This window comes from Anabrus simplex, chromosome 13 (genome assembly GCF_040414725.1).
Source record: "Anabrus simplex isolate iqAnaSimp1 chromosome 13, ASM4041472v1, whole genome shotgun sequence".
Taxonomy (NCBI): domain Eukaryota; kingdom Metazoa; phylum Arthropoda; class Insecta; order Orthoptera; family Tettigoniidae; genus Anabrus; species Anabrus simplex.
The window spans coordinates 47,471,555-47,491,613 of record NC_090277.1 but is presented as its reverse complement, the minus strand read 5'-3'; the positions used below and the strand labels follow the sequence as shown (position 1 = coordinate 47,491,613).

The 20,059-nt window shown below is 37.9% G+C and overlaps 1 protein-coding gene across 1 annotated transcript in view; it reads left to right on the top strand.

The window, feature by feature from the left end:
- LOC136885093 (FAD synthase) overlaps nt 1-20,059 on the top strand; it is a 144,907-nt gene that overhangs the window by 12,700 nt on the left and 112,148 nt on the right. Inside the window, exon 3 of the mRNA XM_067157537.2 lies at nt 15,927-16,050. Within this exon, the coding sequence (XP_067013638.2) occupies nt 15,927-16,050 (124 nt within the window). The remainder of the gene's footprint in view (nt 1-15,926; nt 16,051-20,059) is intronic.

The window sequence follows — 20,059 nt, the reverse complement described above, 5'->3', positions numbered from 1 at the left end:
GTTTCGAACCTTCCCCGGGGGTCAGACTGCTGAGCAAGCAAAAAATAAAGATGTTAAAAGGCCATTACCTTTGCTGAAGAGCTGCTGCTCGAAGGAAGAGGCGCAACCCGCCCCCTGCTATACTTCCATACACTAAGCTAGATGTTGTTGAAGTGGCGAAGAGCCGAGAAAATCAGCAGTTTTTAAACCCTCGTGGAAGATTCGAGACTTTTCATGAATAATAAAGACACACCCACTCAACTTTATTGGGTAGCTAAGAGTTTTACATTGAAATTCGAAGAAGAAACCTCTGATAGGTGGAAAATTAATTACAGAAATTACTGATTGGCTAAGTTCAAAACAGGCGGAAAGAAGCTTAATATTGCCAACCCACAAATGAAAGAACAAAATTTAGTAAAAACCAAAACTTATAAATACAAAATTTCTTCAACAAAAGTTCCTTCACTTCGCACCGGGGTGCATGATCATAGTTTTTTGGGTAGAAACATCTGTTAGCGAATGTCCACACTTCTTGATCCATAGAAAACAAAACACGTTGAAATCCACACAGTATAGACAACTTTGTAATCCCAAAATAGTAGAGAATTCTTCTGAGAAAACTCATGAATAAATACAGTTCTAAAAGTTCACGGTTTCTCCGGTAGAGGAGGATTTATTGGCGGAAGATTTGACTTTGCAGCGTAGAGGTGTACCGCCTGGTACAGATATTATTTGAGTCCCATACTGCCACTGCTATTTTAAACGGACTATGATAGTAACTGTACCCACATGTTCAAGACATTTGCCAAATAAGTATGGCTGCTCTGCATTGGGTACACCATTGCCGTAACTTGTGCTGACAGGAGGCATGAAACGCAGCCGCCTTGCCCCTCTCCTATCCTGTGATAACATCATAGGCGCAGCCCCTCTCACCTGCGTCTTCTCCCAACCTATATCCTTTCCTCCGTGTTAGTCTCCTCAAAAGGTGGCCTAGAGAATAGGTTTAGACTGTTACTGAATGTGTATAACAACCACCTATGCACAGATGTTTTGACAGTAAACTTTCTGGATATTTGGTCCACAATGCCACCTGTCCATGGTAACATGTTACTGTGTCTATCTTCTTCTTTCTGTCAGTCCCAACCCGAAGTGGCATAGATATGAATTTTCCATGGGAGGGGATAATAATAATAATAATAATAATAATAATAATAATAATAATAATAATAATAATAATAATAATAATAATAAAAAACACATAGTAAATATATGTTTAAACTGCAAATGGAAGCTTTTATTATTTTTACTTATCTGTGTATCTGTTCATTATAATGAGTACAAGCACCTCATGGGGGGAGGATATATTCCTCTTATGCCCCCCCCCCCCCCTTATCTACACCACTGCCTACCTGGACACTGGGTGAATGGAACTGAGAACCAGCACATTCTTAGTGACCTCACCTTGATACGAGGGGCATTCAGTATATAATGCAGCACATTTTATTTCTCGGCCAATTTCGGTTTTAACCTTTCAAGTGGTACATTTCTTTTGAGTAGCTACTAACACAGTGGCATTATTTTCCATAAGGTACTGGGAAGTAAAATATAGTGAGATACTCTTGTGTAGTATAGTATTTTTATCAGATTCAAAAAGTACAGAATATGTATGAAGCTGTCAAAAATGATCATAGTACGAAGGGCAAGGCGTCTGGCACACTGAGGAAAGCAACAGGAACTTACGGTGAGATACTTTTAATTGATCATGTATTTTCATCATCAAAAATACAAAGTCTTACTTTCAAGCAATGAAAATGATTACAGTGCCAAGGGCAAGGAAAGAGAATCTGGCTCAGTGAGGAAAGCAGTGGTAAACCTACAATAACACACTCTTGTGTAGTCAAATATTTTATCAGATTTTAAAAATACACACTCATTATCAACTTACCAAAAATGATTACAGTTCCAAGGAAGCCTCCATAGTAAAGTTGAGCCAGGACATTACATTACTAACTCCTCTTCAAATAACATATTTACTTATTGGATAAAAGAAATTGTCTTGGGTATTACAATCACAACACTTATTCTCTGCTTTACAATACTTTATTCATATTCATCAATCTTGAAGCATTACTTCCACTTCCGTAAAAGTAGTCCTCAGAAGTCCACAGCTGTGTTGTAGCGCTGGAAGCAAGGTGCGGCACACAGGGCTACTTTATAATCTTCACGCTCATACCTAGATTATCTATACATACCTAGATTCTCGTCTCTGTCACATTCGGTAACACACAACTCTATTACAAACCATTACTCTCATCTTTGTTCCGTATTGAAAACAGCTATCTTACTAAGTTTACAAAAGGAGTATTTCATTACCCCCACCTATTCAATGCAATTAATTCCACGGTTATGTGGTTAAATGAACATAGAATTTACCAGATTTAAGGGGACATGTTTTGCCTTCTTTTATTGGGCTTCATAAGCCTATTTAAAAGTATTGACACTCAGCAGTTCAATTTTATATGTAACTAGCAAATATACCCATTTTTCATTACGGTATTCTACATTGTATATGGATATCGAAGTAAATTACTGTACATGAAGTGAATAAGATTTTTTAAATTGCATGTCTCTTGGCGTTATCCGAGGAACAGCATAGGGAGGTCCGCAGACGTTGTTTCCAATGTACATTAATGTGTGAGTTAAGGAGTTGTGATAATAACGACAGGTCCACTTGTCTACTGCAATTCACTATGCGTAACGTCAGTCACATTTTGATGGGCAATTTTTTTTATAATGGGGGTACCCTTGCAAGGGGCCACCTTTGCCTACTGACAAACAGAATCGGGTAAAGGAGTTTTGAAAAAATTGCACGCTCCCTTGCTTTCTGCTAGTCAAATTGAGAAGGGAATTATTCATTACAATGGTACACAGGAGTTGGAGGAGGACCCCATTCCTACTGCCAGTTAAAGTCGATGTGGGGAGTACTGATTACAATAGCTATGCCCTCCTGCTGACAGTCACTATTGATTTGTAAAGTATTAATTTCAATGACAGGCACACCCCTTCTAGATCGCTACAAATCGACTTCAATGAATAAATATACATCAAGATACCAAACTATATGCATATTCACCTGCATTTACAGTCCAACTGCTGCTAGATGGTGCATCATATCGAAAAACTGATTGTACAATAAGACGCCTCCGGTCTCACTTAGTGATCTAAATGGCGAGTCCTATTGATATTTCCTCGTATCTCATCTATTTAAAGGTAAGATTGTTTTAGAAACATTGAATAGGGTGAAATTTGTGTAAGGTTTTCGCACATTGAATTACTTTTCAAATACTTATGTGACAGCTTCAGACATAGAATTTGGCTCACAAATGGCTACTGGGTGGGCCAATATTCATGTAGAATTTGACGATCATATCTTTCCTATAAGCAATTCAAACCATCAATTATACGTGTACAAATTGCAAAAATTAGGTAAATCCAGAAATAGAGCCAAATTTAACATATAAGGGATAGAGATACGACAAAAAGTCACAGGACCAAAGTTGTAGATCACTCCAATTTGAACGGAGATTATGCCATCCGCTTTGTGATACGACTTACCGTTTAGCCACCAAATATCTCAAAAGGAAAGTCTGCACCATCATTAAAATTGCCTCCATATTTTGATATTTATCGGGGGTAAAAAAAAAAAAATTTTAACATTTCATAAATTTCCCGTCGGTTACGAGCTAAATGCTATAATTTTGCCAAATTTCAATTTTCTAGCTCGTCTGGCAGATTGTGCCTCCATCTTGATATGGGAAGGGGGATAAAATGAGAACTTTCCAGAAACTTTTAAGCCCATAAAACCTATAGGTTATTGTTTTGGATAAATATATCAGACTGCGTTCTTATGCAGATTTGAAACTCCCAGCGTGTCCCCCTCAGAGAATTTTGAGAATTTTCTATTTTTCTAGGGATCCTGAAATCATCAGTTTGTCTGGTACCAAGTTTTAAGTTTCTATGATGCCTGAAAGTGTCTCAGTAATTCACGTCTGTTTTCATTTTTATGCCTTTATATATATGCAGTACAGTATATATAAATCGCTCCATACGGACTTCCGTTTATTCATATGGATTATATTTTACTCCCTTCCCTAGTGGATCTAGGGACGTCTTACTCCCACAGTATATTTTCCAGGTAGTAAGTCATACTTGTAAGTCACACTGAAACATACATACGTCCATTATCCTTATCTCGGCCATTTTAGACAACTTATTTTTTCACCCTTTCTCACTGCTTATACCAAAGGGGGCTGAACTTGGACTTAAAAAAATCCGGAATGTTACTATTCATCTCAGCAACCTGGAAAACTATGGATTTGATACTATTTTCAATAATTTTTATATCTCACTCCCTACCCCCACCTAAAGGAGGTTAAACTTTGAATTTTAAAAAAATTGGGAGTGTTACTATTCATCACAATGAGCCCAAAAAGTATGGATTCGGCACTAATTTTGATGATTTTTGTATCTCACCCCTAAGGTTTCCTGGGGTGTCTTATCCCCACGTGGTTTTACTTCTGATACTAAAAATTTGGAGTATACAATTCACCTCAACGACCCCGAAGACTATGTATTCGACACTATTTTCGATTATTTTTATGTCACTCTCCCATTGCCTTCACCACGAAGGGAGCTGAATTTCAACTTTAAAAATTCCCGGAGTGTCACTATTCATCTCAACGACGCGGAAAAGTATGGATTCAACGCTACTTTCAATGATTTTTATATCTCAGCCCCCTTCCCTCGCCCCTAAAGGTTCCTGGGGTGTATTACCCCCACGTGGTTCGATACTAAAAATCTGGAGTGTACAACTCACTTTGGAGACCCTGAAAACTATGTATTCGACACTATTTTCGATTAATTTTATATATCACTTGCCCCCCCATACCAAAGGGGGATGAACTTGAACTTATAAAATATAAAATATTCATTGTCAGCGCCCCCGAAAACTATGCATTCGACACTATTTTTGATTACTGTTATATATCACTCTCCCATCGCCCCGCACCCTGAAGGGAGCTGAACTTGGATATTAAAAATTTGTGGAGTGTCACTATTCATTTCAGCGAGCTCGGAAAGTATGGATTCAACACTATTTTTGATTATTTTTATACCTGACCCCCCTGACCCACCCCTGAGGGGGATAGAGATTACTTACCCCCACAGTGCTCGTCTCCAGATAGCAAATCATAAGTTTTCAAAATTTGATTGAAATTGCCCCAGTGGTTTAGGAGGAGATGTCATTTACACACACACGCACACACACACACATACACACACATCCATTTTTATATATAGAAAGATAATGTTCTCAAACCAAAGCTTATTTTAAGATTAAATAGGCTAATGATGTCCAATAAAAGAAGGGTGAAAAATGTCCCTTTAAATCTGGTAAATACTATGTTCATTTAACCACATAACTGTGGAATTAATTGAATTGAATAGGTGGGGTAATGAAATACTCCTTTTGTGAACTTAATTTTTAAAAACCCACTCAACTCACTGCCGAGTAGTTGATTCTTGTTGGGGGAGGAGTCTTTGAAGGTCCGCCTGGCTGCAATCTTTCATGTTTATTGTTTTTCATTATGATGTTCTCAATAAGTCTCATCTGGAATTCTAATCGGTTATCGTGACCTGACTTCTTGTACAACAAGTAGGCATTTAGGCAGCATATGGTGGAAGTGCTTCTGGTAGTAATTCTTCAGTTTTTTACAAGTACTTCGATAGCTCACGAGATACGCATCACTCAGGTCAACTCCACCCATCTGACAGTTGTAGTCAATAGCTAACTTATGTTTTGTGGTTTCTTTCCCTCTCTCCCTACACTACACCATGGTATCATCATGCAGAGGGCTTATGAGGCACACATCCTTTTCATCCTTCCACTTCATTATCACGAGTTTCCCGTTATAAACTGCCATTTCTTCTCCCTTCGTGAGTGTGCTGTTTTTTATTTCCGACGGAACATCCTGTCGAATCTGACGCAACGTACCCGTTGTATCTGTCTTCTTATCACACAGCTTGTACAAATCTGGGCTCGATAACCAGTTATCCATTGTTATGCGATACCCTTTGTTTAGAAGCGGTGCCATGAGTTGCAAAACAACTTTTGAAACATATGATTCATTTTTCAGTGAGTCATCAAACTGGGTCTCTGTTCCTATATACACCAAGAAATTCCACACGTAACCAGACTTAGATTCACACAGTTCAAATGATTTGATACTGAATCTTGAGCGCTTAGACGGTATGAAAACTTTCCACGACAATCATTCCTTCCACAACATAAGAGACTCGTCTACAGACACATCGCTTTCGGGTGTGCACACACTTCGGAATCTGCTATTCAAGTGGTCCAGAATAGGTTTCAATTTGTACAGTTTCTTAGACCACACGTGGCTTCATCGTATGCTTCGTTATTGACAAAGTGTAAGAATTTGAGAAGGAGATGAAATCATCTTTCAGAGAACAGCTCCAAAAATATTGGGGTCTGTAATATCTGTCTACGAGAAAAGCAGCTCTTGTTGTCAGGTAGCTGATGAATTCCTTGCAAGAGAATGAATGCAAGTAAAGTCATAATTTCATCTTTATTCTTGTCAGTCCGCTGATTCACTCTCTAATATAGTTTCAAGGTTGGTGTGCTTTCTAAAAACTGTTGAGCATACCAGTTGATTTCCGTATTTATTAGTTCCACTAATTCAGGGGTGATAAACAATTGAAAATTATAGCGGATTATTTGAGTCTTCAATTTGTACATTTAGTCCAGATTGCGCTGTAAATGTAAATCTCGGCCGTTCAGACCCTACCTTTTTCCATACACTGAGCTGCGTTATCACCGCTGGTGCTACCGTCACGTTCACTTGAGTCGCTTTCACCATTGCACTCGCTATCTCCTGACATTTCAACATTAGTCTCACTATCAGATGACACATTACTCTCCGAATTGTCACAGTGTAATAAATCAAACAGTTCTTCTTCTCGCAGACGTTTCTGAGCTCCGCTTGCACCTGCCATAACGCACTATCTATAGATGCGAGCTGAAGAGAAGACTAGCGGGACGTGAGGTGGGACACGGGGTAGCAGCTTTCTCTCTCTGTCGGCTATGGCTCTTCCTAAAAGTATCATCAGCCAGCCAGCAGCCAGTCTCCCTTTGATGATACAAGTGGCCAGTCGAACAGTTCGGTAGTGTTGATCTTGTCTGTGTGTTGTAAGTGTTGAACAGCGATTTATATATTGAGGCTTACATAACTGTGTTATAAAATATGTATGTTATTATAGTGCTACTTTGTATTACTATTATGGAACCCTGCCGGAAGAAAGGAAAGACTATCCACAGCGAAGCTAGGGAGGTTATCAGACATGTTATCCAAGAATGTGATTAAGAGGCACGAGAAGGGCAACTGAAACACTTACTGAGGCAAACTAATTTGCGTGTATCTAATTACACAGGCATTTCAATCAACACAGTGAGTAGAATTCGCAAGGAAAGTACAACAGCTGGCGATACGTCACTATCAACACCAGGGAAGCTTCGCCCACAGCTCGAAGAAAGAAAAGTGCAGTGTGATGGGTTTAATAGAGGGGTAATAAGAGAAGTAATTCAAGACTTTTATGTAGTCCAGAAGAAAGTGCCTACATATCCCAAGCTTTTGAGTGCCATCAAGGAGAAAATCAAATATCCGTGGGGCGTTCATACCTTGAGGCGAATTTTAAGAGATATGGGATTTAAGTGGAAGAAGTGTCAGAATTTCAGAAAAATTTTGGTGGAGCGCCCAAACTGTCAGTTGGCGCTGTAGGTATTTAAGAGCTATGCGGCGTTACAGAAGAGATAATCATTCCAATGTTTATATAGATGAAACATGGGTAGATAATAATTTAACATTTAATAAGTGTTGGCAAAGTGACAATCAACCTGGTGTTGTGATCAACAGAAGCTCATCGAACCACTTAATAATTGTACACGTGGGATGTGAAGATGGGTTCCTGGAAGGAGCGTTGCTTATTTTTAAGACCGGGAAATCGTCAGAAGATTATCATGGCCAGATGAACGCAGAGAATTTTGAGAAGTGGATTCGTGAGAAACTGTTGCCTAACCTCCCTAAGAACAGCGTTATATTGTTAGATAATGCTTCGTATCATTGTGTGCAACAGAACAAATCCCGCACAAAGCATGCTGTTAAGAAGAAAATGAAAAGCTAGCTAGAAAAGAACAATGTGCCATACGGTGAGGACATGAGAAAATCGGAACTCTTTCATTTGATTGAAATGAATAAAGGTCCCGAGCAAATCTTAAGTATTGATGAGCTTTTAAGGTTGCATGGGCATGACGTAATTCGTTTGCCGCCTTACATGTGCGAGTTTAATGCCATTGAACTGGCTCGGGCGAAGGCAAAGAGGATTGTACGGGAAAGCAATGTTACCGGGGACATTTCCATGACAAAGCTCGAAGCCGTAACGAGAACTGCAATTTCTTCTATTAGCAAAGAAGACTGGAAATAATATTGTTCCCTCGTTCGTAACAGTGAGGAAGAGTACTGGCAGAATGATGGACAGATGGAAGACGCGCTCGAAGAATTCATCATATCTCTGGATAGTGACTCTAACAAATCAAGTGATGACCAGTTTTCCTCGTCCAAATCCGAACTTGCTCATCCCCTAACAGACAGTGAGTAACCCATCGAAGATGCTCTTCAAACACTTCTTCGTAGAGTTTCTGGTAATTCGTTCGTGTAGAAACGTAACTTTAAATCCGTCTCCACCTTAGGAAATATCGTTTTTAATGTTATTTTAATTCATTATTTTGTGTATCAAGAAAAGTGACATAGGGACACAAGGATTGATGAAGCTAATTTAGGCCTACAGACTATTATTTTAAATGTTATTTTATTTCATAGTTTTGTGTATCAAGAAAAGTGACATAGGGACACAAGGATTGATGAAGCTAATATAGGCCTACAAACTATTATTTTAAATGTTATTTTATTTCATAGTTTTGTGTATCAAGAAAAGTGACATAGGGACAAAAGGATTGATGAAGCTAATTTAGGCCTACAGACTATTATTTTAAATGTTGTTTTATTTCAGGGTTTTGTGTATCAAGAAAAGTGACATAGGGACCCAAGGATAGATGAAGCTAATTAGGCCTACAGTATTTTTAAATATTTTGTGATTAAATAAAATGCTATAAAATTGAGTTCTTCAGTAAACTAACTCGTCAAATAATGAATAAATTCCCTCCTCTCTCACCCTCTTCAGACGGTAAGCCAGGGACGAGGGGAGAAGCGAGGGCTAATGCATTCCCGGCCACATTCCTAGCGAAACTCTTCTCTTGAGCTCCTATCTATACCACTCTCAGCAGCCTGACGGCCGGTACTGGCTGGCTGCCAGCTTGGCGCAGAATGAAAGCATTTCACCCAGTCATCTGGTTTTAGGAGAGTGCTGCTGTAGGCAAAGCTCGAAACTAACATACATGCACAAAGGAAAGTGATCTTGGATCCTACGACGGAATAAGTCGTCATACCCATCGCCGAAAGTCATTTACAATGTGATGGCGAAATATTCCGTCATGGCCACTTAGGAAGCCATGCGGCTATGACAATTTATTCCGTCGTTACCGCTTGAAAGGTTAAAAAATTGTAATTTTGTTTGGGACATCTTTGAATATCCCCACTTTGTCTCGTAGAGTCTCATTAATTTCCGATTGGTGGCAGTGCTATAACCAGCCTTCAGAATGGCATCTGTGATGGAGGTGCGTACCCAACAGAGAGCATTTGTTAAATTTCTTTCGGTGGAAAGCCAGGGCATCACAGATATTCATAGGCACTTGCAGAATATCTATGGAGACCTGGCAGTGGACGAAAGTACGGTGAGCCTTCTCCATGATAACACAAGACCTCACACAAGTCTGCGCATGTGGCAGAAGCTCACAAAACTTCAGTGAACTGTTCTTCCTCACCCACTCTACAGCCTGGATCTCGTGCCTTCTGACTTCCATTTGTTTGGCCCAATGAAGGATGCACTCCACGGGAAGCACTACATGGATGATGGGGAAGTTATTGTTGCAACACGACGTTGACCAGTCTAGTGATACCATACAGGCATATAGGCCCTCACACTATGGCAGCGTAAGGCCATAGCATTGAACGGAGATTATGTTGAAAAATAGGATATTGTAGCAAATAAAACCAACCTGTTTTTAGAAGAAAAAAAATGTGTTGCATTATATATTGAACTTCCTTTGTAAATAGTCAGAGTTATGTCTTTAACACCTGGATGTCATATAGTACGGTACAAGAACTTTTGACCTCCAATGGAACCTCCCTTCTTACCTGATTCATTGCACCAAGAAAATTGGTTCCCTGGGATTGTAGCTTTTTATCTTGCTGCATTGATGTGAAAAACATTTCACACATGACAGTCCTTCATTCTCTGATTCAGACGAAGAATGTGAAGGAGAGGTTTGAGTGAAATTGTCACCATTTACTCCTCTGTTACTCCTGCTGATGTCCCCTGAGTCATCTTCGATTAGTTTCTGCAGAGTATCTATGGTATCTTTCTCTTGCCAATTTTCTGTACTCCGTATTTTAGGAATCATTCATAAAATAAACATAACTGCACAATTGTTACTGCCAATGGCGTGTTAAAACTTCCAATCCTGACTTACGCTACTGCAGCGGGAACTCTGAGTACCATGTGACATGGTGTGGGGAAAGACACAAATTGTGAATGCCTTGCAAAGGGAACAAAAACGAAAGAAAATTATGCAAATGAGGACACATCTTTGTAAAATTTAATGGAGGTCAGAAATGACCCATCTTTCAAGGTTAATTGAATTATGGGGGACCAGGCTGTTAGGGCTGTAGCATCCAAATTTCAATAAGGCTAAATTATGAAAAGTCATAGTCTGAATGGAATCTAATTATGGCACCCGCAGTGTGTTGAATTCATAAAAGGGATAAAAATGGCCCTTCTGTCTTTTTATTGTTAATATATTACTGATAGTATCATCCCAGCACTCTGTAGGGAAGTGACTTTTCTTTTTAACAGCCAGCATGTTACACCACATTTTGCCAAGCATTTTAGAACTACTGCCAGTACAAACTTAAGGCACTCCTTATCAGTGTACAGATGCCTTTTATAGCCGCTTCACTGATATACAAACGTTACAGTAGAGTCTCAATTATCCAACATAAATGGGACCTAGATGAGGTCTGTTTGCAAATACACCCAGATATACCCACCCACAACACAGAAGGCTAGCGACCCCTTAAACAAAGCCCCTCCCAGCTCTACTCCCCTTCCTGCCCCGCTTCCCCTTACAATACCAACCCACACGGAGGCTAGTAACAACAGAACGTCTGTCATAACACACTCCGCAACAGGAAGACTCCATATTCGTAAACACAAGGACAGATAACGGAACATGTAAGTCTAGATTGTAGTTTAATTAAACACATCACTTTTGGGCTGTCTTTATACATTTTAAAAAATAGGTACATTTCTATTTTCAGGTCAAATAATATCTGTTGACAGTCTCAATTAACCTCAAGAATGTATATACCTTACTTCCCCACATCAATGCATTTGACTACTATTCACGAAACATTTAGAATATAATAACATGAAAAAAGAGCAGGCTGTTAGTATATTAATATGATTTTATAATTTTATATATGAAGACAAGAGATCATATCTCAAATTTAACTTGAGTTTTACAGTCATCCCAACACTGTGTACAAATTTTACTCATGATGACCTTGAACTACAGAATACTTTAATATTTGAGACCTTTACAACAAAAAATTTAGTGTAGTATGTTTTGTGCAACAGATTATTGAACTATAGAACACGTATTATAAAATCATTTTAACTGAACTCTACATTTGTTTCTAGATTTAAATAAACTTAAGGCAACACTATATGTGTAGAATTCTCCCTGTGGGTGGGGGCGGTAGAATAGCACTCACGGTATCCCCTGCCTGTCGTAAGTGGCAACTAAGAGCGATCTCAGGGGCTCTGAACTTTGGAGCGTGGGTTGGCGACCACGCGGCCCTCAGCTGAGTCCTGGCATTGCTTCCACTTACTTGTGCCAGGCTCCTCACTTTAGTCTATCCTGTCCGACCTCCCCTGGTCAACTCTTGTTCTTTTCAGACCCCGACGGTATTATGTATGGAGGCCTAGGTAGTCTTTCATTTTCATGCCCTTCGTGGCCCTTGTCTTCCTTTGGCCGATATCTTCATTTTTCAAAGTGTCGGATCCCTTCCATTTTTTTCTCTCTGATTAGAGTTACATAGAGGATGGTTGCCTAGTTGTACTTCCTCTTAAAACACTAATTTACCGGGCGAGTTGGCTGTGCGCGTAGAGGCGCGTGGCTGTGAGCTTGCATCCGGGAGATAGTAGGTTCGAATCCCACTATTGGCTGCCCTGAAAATGGTTTTCCGTGGTTTCCCATTTTCACACCAGGCAAATGCTGGGGCTGTACCTTAATTAAGGCCACGACCACTTCCTTCCAACTCCTAGGCCTTTCCTATCCCATCGTCGCCATAAGACCTATCTGTGTCGGCGCAACGTAAAGCCCCTAGCAAAAAAAAACAAAACACACTAATCACTGCCACCACCACCTATGTGTAGAATTTATTCGCAATAGCCTTGAGCTATGAAAGTGTATTTTTAATATTCAAGATTTCTCTGTAAAACTTAATGTAATGTGTCTTAAATCTTTTGTTAAGCACGTCATTGATCGTAACGTATGTACTTTCAAAAGTCAAATCCACTGAAGATGGCCCGTACCAAGAGTCAAAACATGTATGGTCAGTAATGAAATATTACTCCCTCATAGAAGAGGTAGCATTGTATGGAATAGCAGGACTGTATTAAAAACCTAAATTATTGTATATTGCGCCAAACACACCAATAACTGCCCAATTATTACTTTAATTTTATACTTGAACTCTTTTTCTTTTATCCTATTACATGTTCCAGTCTCCCTATATGTGACTTGATCTGTCCTTGTTTATTCCTTTCCATCACTAATACATTCCGCTAGAGTTCTACAGCACAGATGCCACGTTGGATCGAAATTGGACGAACGCCAACCAGAAGCTAAGACTAGCAGTATACGGGTACCACCATAAAATATGTAAAAATATGTCTTATCACGATCCAAATGAAAAATGTGAGTGTTCGCTGTGTGATCAGTTCTGTGACATATATCACATCACAAGATGTTAAAACAACAACAAATCTCTGTGTGGTTATAGCAAAGACTAAAATGGTCAATAATCTTTGTAATGCACATTCGTGCGCTTTTCTAATAATAATAATAATAATAATAATAAATACTAATATATTCCACTGATAACCTGTTCATTATAATAGTTAACATCATCAATTTCAGCTGTTCTAAGGGTGGGATGATTATCTTGTTATTTTGCCATTTAAAATAACAACCACCTCATTGCCCTTTCCTGAAATTAACTCATTGGCATGTACCCAGAGTTCCCATTCATGCAATATCACGCAGGACACAACATATGTACATGACTCCAAGCCAGTGATGCGCAGCAGGTTTTGAGTAAAAACACGAATAACAGAAATGTGAGGGAAAATGTTATTTCTTGGACTAGTGGTACAGCTCTAATAAAACTCGGGCAGCTCTATGGCCTGTAAAAAGCCCCTTATTTAGCCAGTGTGAATACAATTAATGCCTTGTGGTTTTGCACATCTTTGACTGCTTCAGAATTTTCCACACCAGGATAACCTACGAAAATACCAAACAAATCCAATGGCGTAAGATTTACGATTCTTTCACTTAATAACTTCAAGTTTGCATGAGAACTTATGCACGACTATAACTAACAAAGATACCGAGTTCAATAGCTGCAGTCGCTTAAGTGTGGCCAGTATCCAGCAATCAGGAGATAGTGGGTTCGAAGATGGTTTTCCGTGGTTTCCCATTTTCACACCAGGCAAATGCTGGGGCTGTACCTTAATTAAGGCCACGGCTGCTTCCTTCCCATTCCTAGGCCTTTCCTATCCCATCTTCGCCATAAGACGTCGGTGCGACGTAAAGCAAATAGCAAAAAAAAAAAAAAAAACCCTAACAAATAGAGCATATAAATGGCCTGAAAATCAGTATGGCAATAATTTAATTATAAAAGAGTTGGCCTATTGAATCTATACACATAATCCAAGCGTGTAACACAATATTGTGAGAAAACCGCAATACTAATGCCTATGTATTATACATCAAAAGAAAGATCTCCACTTCAGGATTACCAGAAAAGTGTTATTCATTTCATTAAGTCCTTTATTTGCATACGATGCTTAAGTCGTTGCCGTTAACTATATTTGCCAGTAATAGGCTGATGAAAATTGTCTCTGCTGACCTTTCTATACCAATCCGATAGAGGGCTCTGTGGAATTTTTTAGTGCAGATCTTTCTATTTCAGTCCAATATATGGCTCTGTAAGATCAAACAGGTCCAATGTCCTTTGCATCCTTCTCTGCTAACTGTAGTCACATTCCAGGATTAGGTCCTTACTGTTTTAAGATTCAGGGGATGATTCATAGTTACATTTCAGATTCACTGCGTACTGAAAACTGCCGAGCATTATGTGATAGATTCAAGTCTTGCAGACAGAATCCATTGTGAAAATTCTATAAATTGCAAAGGTTCAAAAATTCCATATGTATAGTTGAAATGGAAATGTAAGTTTAAAGGAAAATAAATGGTTTTCTGAAGTTCAGTATATTTTCCATTACTTTCCTCATGCTTCCTTCAGCATTCTCCCTAGGACCTTTTTTAATGGGCCCGGCTAACATAACCTACATACGTGCTAGTTACATAATATCAATATATATTTGAGTCATTGGATGGTCCAAATTAAAATGTAAATACTGTAAATCTGTTTATTCAGTGATAAATCGTCATTATTGTCAGCATAATTGCATCAATTATATCTGAGTTTAAATTTTTAACTTGACTATCACGTAGTGTTATGAGCGAGCGGTGTCTGTATTAGCAAGGAATCCCATGCGAGCACTCGATTCTGCAAGACATTACAAACCCGTATGGCACTCCACAGCACCCGAGTGTTAAGCCCCGGTGTTACATGATTATGAACGAGTAGTAGAACACCAGAAGTTCAAAATACTCTGTTATGTTTATTCATGTTAAAACACTAAAATAGTTCAATTTTGTAATTAGTTTACCTGTCTGACAAAATTGTTAATGCCCCGAGGAGAATGAATTGAAATTTTATCACATTAATTTTTTTACTTAGTATAAAAATATTAATGTGATAAAAAATTTACTTAGTATTCCCCGCCATCACTAACATTCTTGAAGGGAAAGTGCTGGGAAAGAAAGGAAGAGGAAGACCTAGGATGAAGTATTTGGACGACATCAAGAAGACAAATTACATGGAACTGAAACGAACAGCCAATGAAAGAAGAGAGTGGTTGCATCGACAAGGCATTAGCCTTTAGAATATTGATTGATTGATTGATTGATTGATTGATTGATTGATTGATTGATTGATTGATTGATTGATTGATTGATTGATTGATTGATTGATTGATTGATTGATTGATTGATTGCTCATTCCTGCCACCCAGCTGATGAAAATTTCTGGGGAGAACACAGTTCCTTTTTCATCAGTTTCATTTTTAGTCTTTAGCGACAGGCCACTAGTTGACAATTGAAGTTTGAATCTGCACATTGTTATAATGTAATTATGGGATATAGTTTTGAAAAAGTCAAATACAGAAAATAAATATTACAACTTGTCCACAAGACTTATGAATGTACTTCACATTTGATTTGCTAGCTGCTTATCTCATGAATGTTGAGTTTATCACGTTTTTGTTTGTTTGTTTCTTCTCAGATATCGATAATCGGAGATGATGTGGATATAATCAGCAAAGAGGTCCGATTTTTCTCAGATCAGTTCACGTACGTTCTAACTACTGGAGGAATCGGTCCCACACATGATGACTTGACATTTGAAGGTGAGAATAAATAAATAGATAGATAGATATGTTTTATTTTAACTGGCAAAGTTAGCGGCATGTGTCCCGTCTTACATTTAACCAGTGAAATACATAAATAACATAAAATAAAAATATAAAATACTGAATAAATGAAAAAAAGAGACAAACAAATTACTATGCTATCATACTGTACATAAAAATACCTATTATAATACACAATATAAATTAACATTTTGCTTCCTAAGTACAATTATATAATACCTACGAAGAAATTAACATACAACGAATTACAGTAATAATAATATAGATAAACCTACTAATATTTACAATGAACTTGTCCAATTCCAGGAATATATCACATTGACGAATGTTACAGTTTTCGTGTGTTTACTGTTGGTGGAAAGCATTACAAAATGGGGATTGGGATAAGGATAACTATGCAGGAAACCACAGCTTAGTACTCTTTAACACTATTGATGAATGATATAATAATAATAAGAAGAAGGACCATGAGGAGAATTGAATTGAATTATTGAATTTATTGATCATGATTTACATGCCACTGAGGCTGAAAAGCCCCTTTATGTAGCGTCTTCTTATAATACAATACAGATTTATGATCACAGTAACTAGATTTTTATAATATTAAAGTATGAAACTAAACATGAAACATAAAAAAATGAAAAAAAGATACCAAATCCAGTAAGGTTAAGACATACAGTATATGATAAGTAAGAAAGTAAGTAAGTAAGAATTAAGTCATTAAGTCCTTCTGTTATTTTGGACTACATGGATTTAAAGAATATAAAGCTAAGGCAGAGAAACAATTTTCTTCGAAATATACATATTTCTGATTGTTCGACACAAGAATGCCTGATCTCAGCCTCTTGCGTACTCCTCCAGAAAGATAGATGTTAAGAACTGCTTTAGTTGTGTACAGTTAGTGTTATTTGCGAAACGGTGAAGATTAAAGACGTTAAAGATACGTGATGCAGTGCAAACAAAGGATTTGTTAAATCTAGTGGTACGATGACGGGGAATTTGAAGGGTGGTTTTTGTAAACCTATTATCTCTGTTATGTACCGACTCCATAGGTTTAAATGAATTATAAAGGTAGGATGGTGTCTTCAGTTTGAGAATTTTCTGCGTGGCAACAGCTACTGAGATTTCTCGACGTTCATGGAGTTTCAACCATTGTAGCTGTATGTAATAGGGTGTTATGTGTTCATCACGCCTGGCATTTGTAACGTAACGAACACATGCGTTTTGTACCCTCTGTAGTTTTATGTTCAAAATTTCAGATAAGTCGTTGTATACGACTGCACCATAGTCAATTATTGGAAATATAAGACTTTGAACAAGTAGTTTTCGCATGAAAGGTGGTGTACATGACACGTTACGTTTCAAAATATGCATGGATGACACAACTTTTCGGATTACATTTGACGTATGATCAGACCAGGATAAGGTTCTGTCGAAAATTAGACCTAGATTGTTAACGGTGTCACTATAATGAATATCTGTCTCTAGAATTTTTATTGCTGGGAGGGATTTGAGGTCAACAGTTTTCAGGAGTTTTGTGTAACCTATGCAAATAAGCTGGGTCTTAGCCACATTTAATTGGAGGTTATGATTTGCACTCCATTCAATCAACCGAGAGATGTCATGGTTAGGTTAGAAAGTGCAGAAGAAGAAAAACAGGACTGTCGCACTACGAGCTCGTTTCGTAGAGATATTTTGAGCACCTACTTTTAAATCTTCCGTAGTTTGATAGCCCTCTGACCTCCTGCATAAGGAAGTTCCATTCACGGCTAGCCACAACAGTAAAGGAATTGTTGTAGGTTGAGGATTTACGTTTAGGAATAGCAAGCAGTGTCAAGCTCAGCGCTCTGGTGTTTATATCATGGTGTTCAGAAAGGCCATGAAATCATTCATACAGATAAGTTGGGGATTGTAATGTAAGGATTTTTTTTTTATATATTTTTTTTTTTTTTTTGCTAGTTGTTTTACGTCGCACCGACACAGATAGGTCTTTACATTATAAGTTAAGAACTTCATTTTCCCATATTGAACTGAGATTCACAATTAGAATTAAAGAAGGTTCAACCTATTCAATACAAAGTGTGTTGTACAAGGTGTTCACAACATGTTATTTATTATTACTAGTACCGGTTTCGACGCTTAATGGCGTCATCATCAGCTAGAAATCACAAAGTGGGCAGGGTACATAACATAAAATTGTATAAACGATACATGCGTTACAAAGTACAAATGATTGGCTGTTTTTACATTAAGAGCTAGATGAATGATGGCATAATATAACACATAGAGGCGTTATAGTCTAATGAGGCAGGTAGGTATTGTACAATAAAATTGGTCTGATGAGTAAGAATAAAAGTCTTAGTATAATAATAAAACGATGCGGTAAAATTGTCCACTCTTCTGTTGTTGTCAATGGAGATATGTAAGTCCAGATCCAGTGTTGTGTGTGGTTGGCAAGACCATCAATTATTTGTTTAAGGCTGGTACACCTGATGTTGAGTGGGTTGAATAAGGTTGAATTTTGAGGTCGTCTCAGCTCAACATAGGTGATGAAGCTTAAAAGGAAGAAAAGCTAAGTTAATGAAATGGATAGCTAAAAATGGGTTCTTGTTCGGCCGCAAACCCATTTTTAGTTATCCAATACTTCCAATACTTTTTCGTTGTCAGTACGGCTATAGTCTCGGTTTATTTTATTTGTACATAACATAATGGTACTTAATATACTGTACATATCATATAGTGTCTGCCCAGAATTTTGCCAAATCATGGGCATTAGGTGTTGCAGCCATCAAGTCCTCCATTGTGCAACTTAAAGGACACACTACAGTTCATGAAATGGGCTATGGTTTGGTCTTTACCACATTTACATAGCCTGGATGTGCCAGGAAAGCCTCACTTCACCATTTGATTCTTGATCTAACAACCCCAGTGCGAAGCCTGTTCAGCGATTTCCAAGTAGACCAATGTTCCTTGTTATTATAGAGGTGAACAATTGCGCGGTCAATATCATTCCTATCGTTTATTTCAAATGTGTTTAAATTTTTATTTATATGCGTGGAGAATCTACTGTAATTTAAGTTCTCCAAAGGAAAAGATGGCTCTTGAAAACAAAACAAGGAAAGATTAAAAATGATCAGTTTATGATCAGAATCAAGTACATTATGAACAATAAAATCAATTGGTCTCAACTCCTTTTTCACCCCACCTCCATTAAGTTGATTCCCCTCCCCCCCCCCCAAAAGAGGCGTGTTTCTTTATGTTTGAAGGAGATACCAAATACCAGTGTTCACGTCTGTTACCTTCAGCTTTGAGATATAAGTATTCCCCCCCCCAAGAAAATAGAATTTACTTCTTTTCACTTCCTTTCACACTCCCCTCCTTAAGTGAAATTTCCGGAAAAAAATACTTGTTTCTTTATTAGTAAAGGATCTTCTAAATATCAATTATCATGACTGTAACATCTTCAGTTTTTGAGATACTGTATGTATCCTCATAAAAGGAATTCAACTCTTTTTCACCCCCACCCCCAAAAATCCGTTTTTCTTTGTTTTTAAAGGATGTCCAAATACCAATTTTCACGTCTGTAACAACTTTAGTTTTTATTCGATGTAAGTATCCTCATACAATTAATTCAATTAATTTTTCAATTCTTTCACCCCCCCCCCCCCCCCCCCGGCTTCATTACATTTTCCAAAATCAAAGGAATACGTATTTCTTTACTTTTAAAGCAGATTACAAATACTAATTTTTCAATTCTCCCCCCTCCCCCCCTTTAAGTGGATTTCCGAAAACAAAAAATACGTATTTCTTCATTTTTTAAAGGAGATTCCAAATACCGAATTTCACATCATTAACATCTTCAGTTTTTGAGATATCATTATCCTAATAAAAAGAGTACAACCCCATTTTCAGTCATTTTTACCCCACCCAAGTGGTTGTACTGAAAACAAAAAATACATGTTTCTTTATTTTTAATAGAGAAATA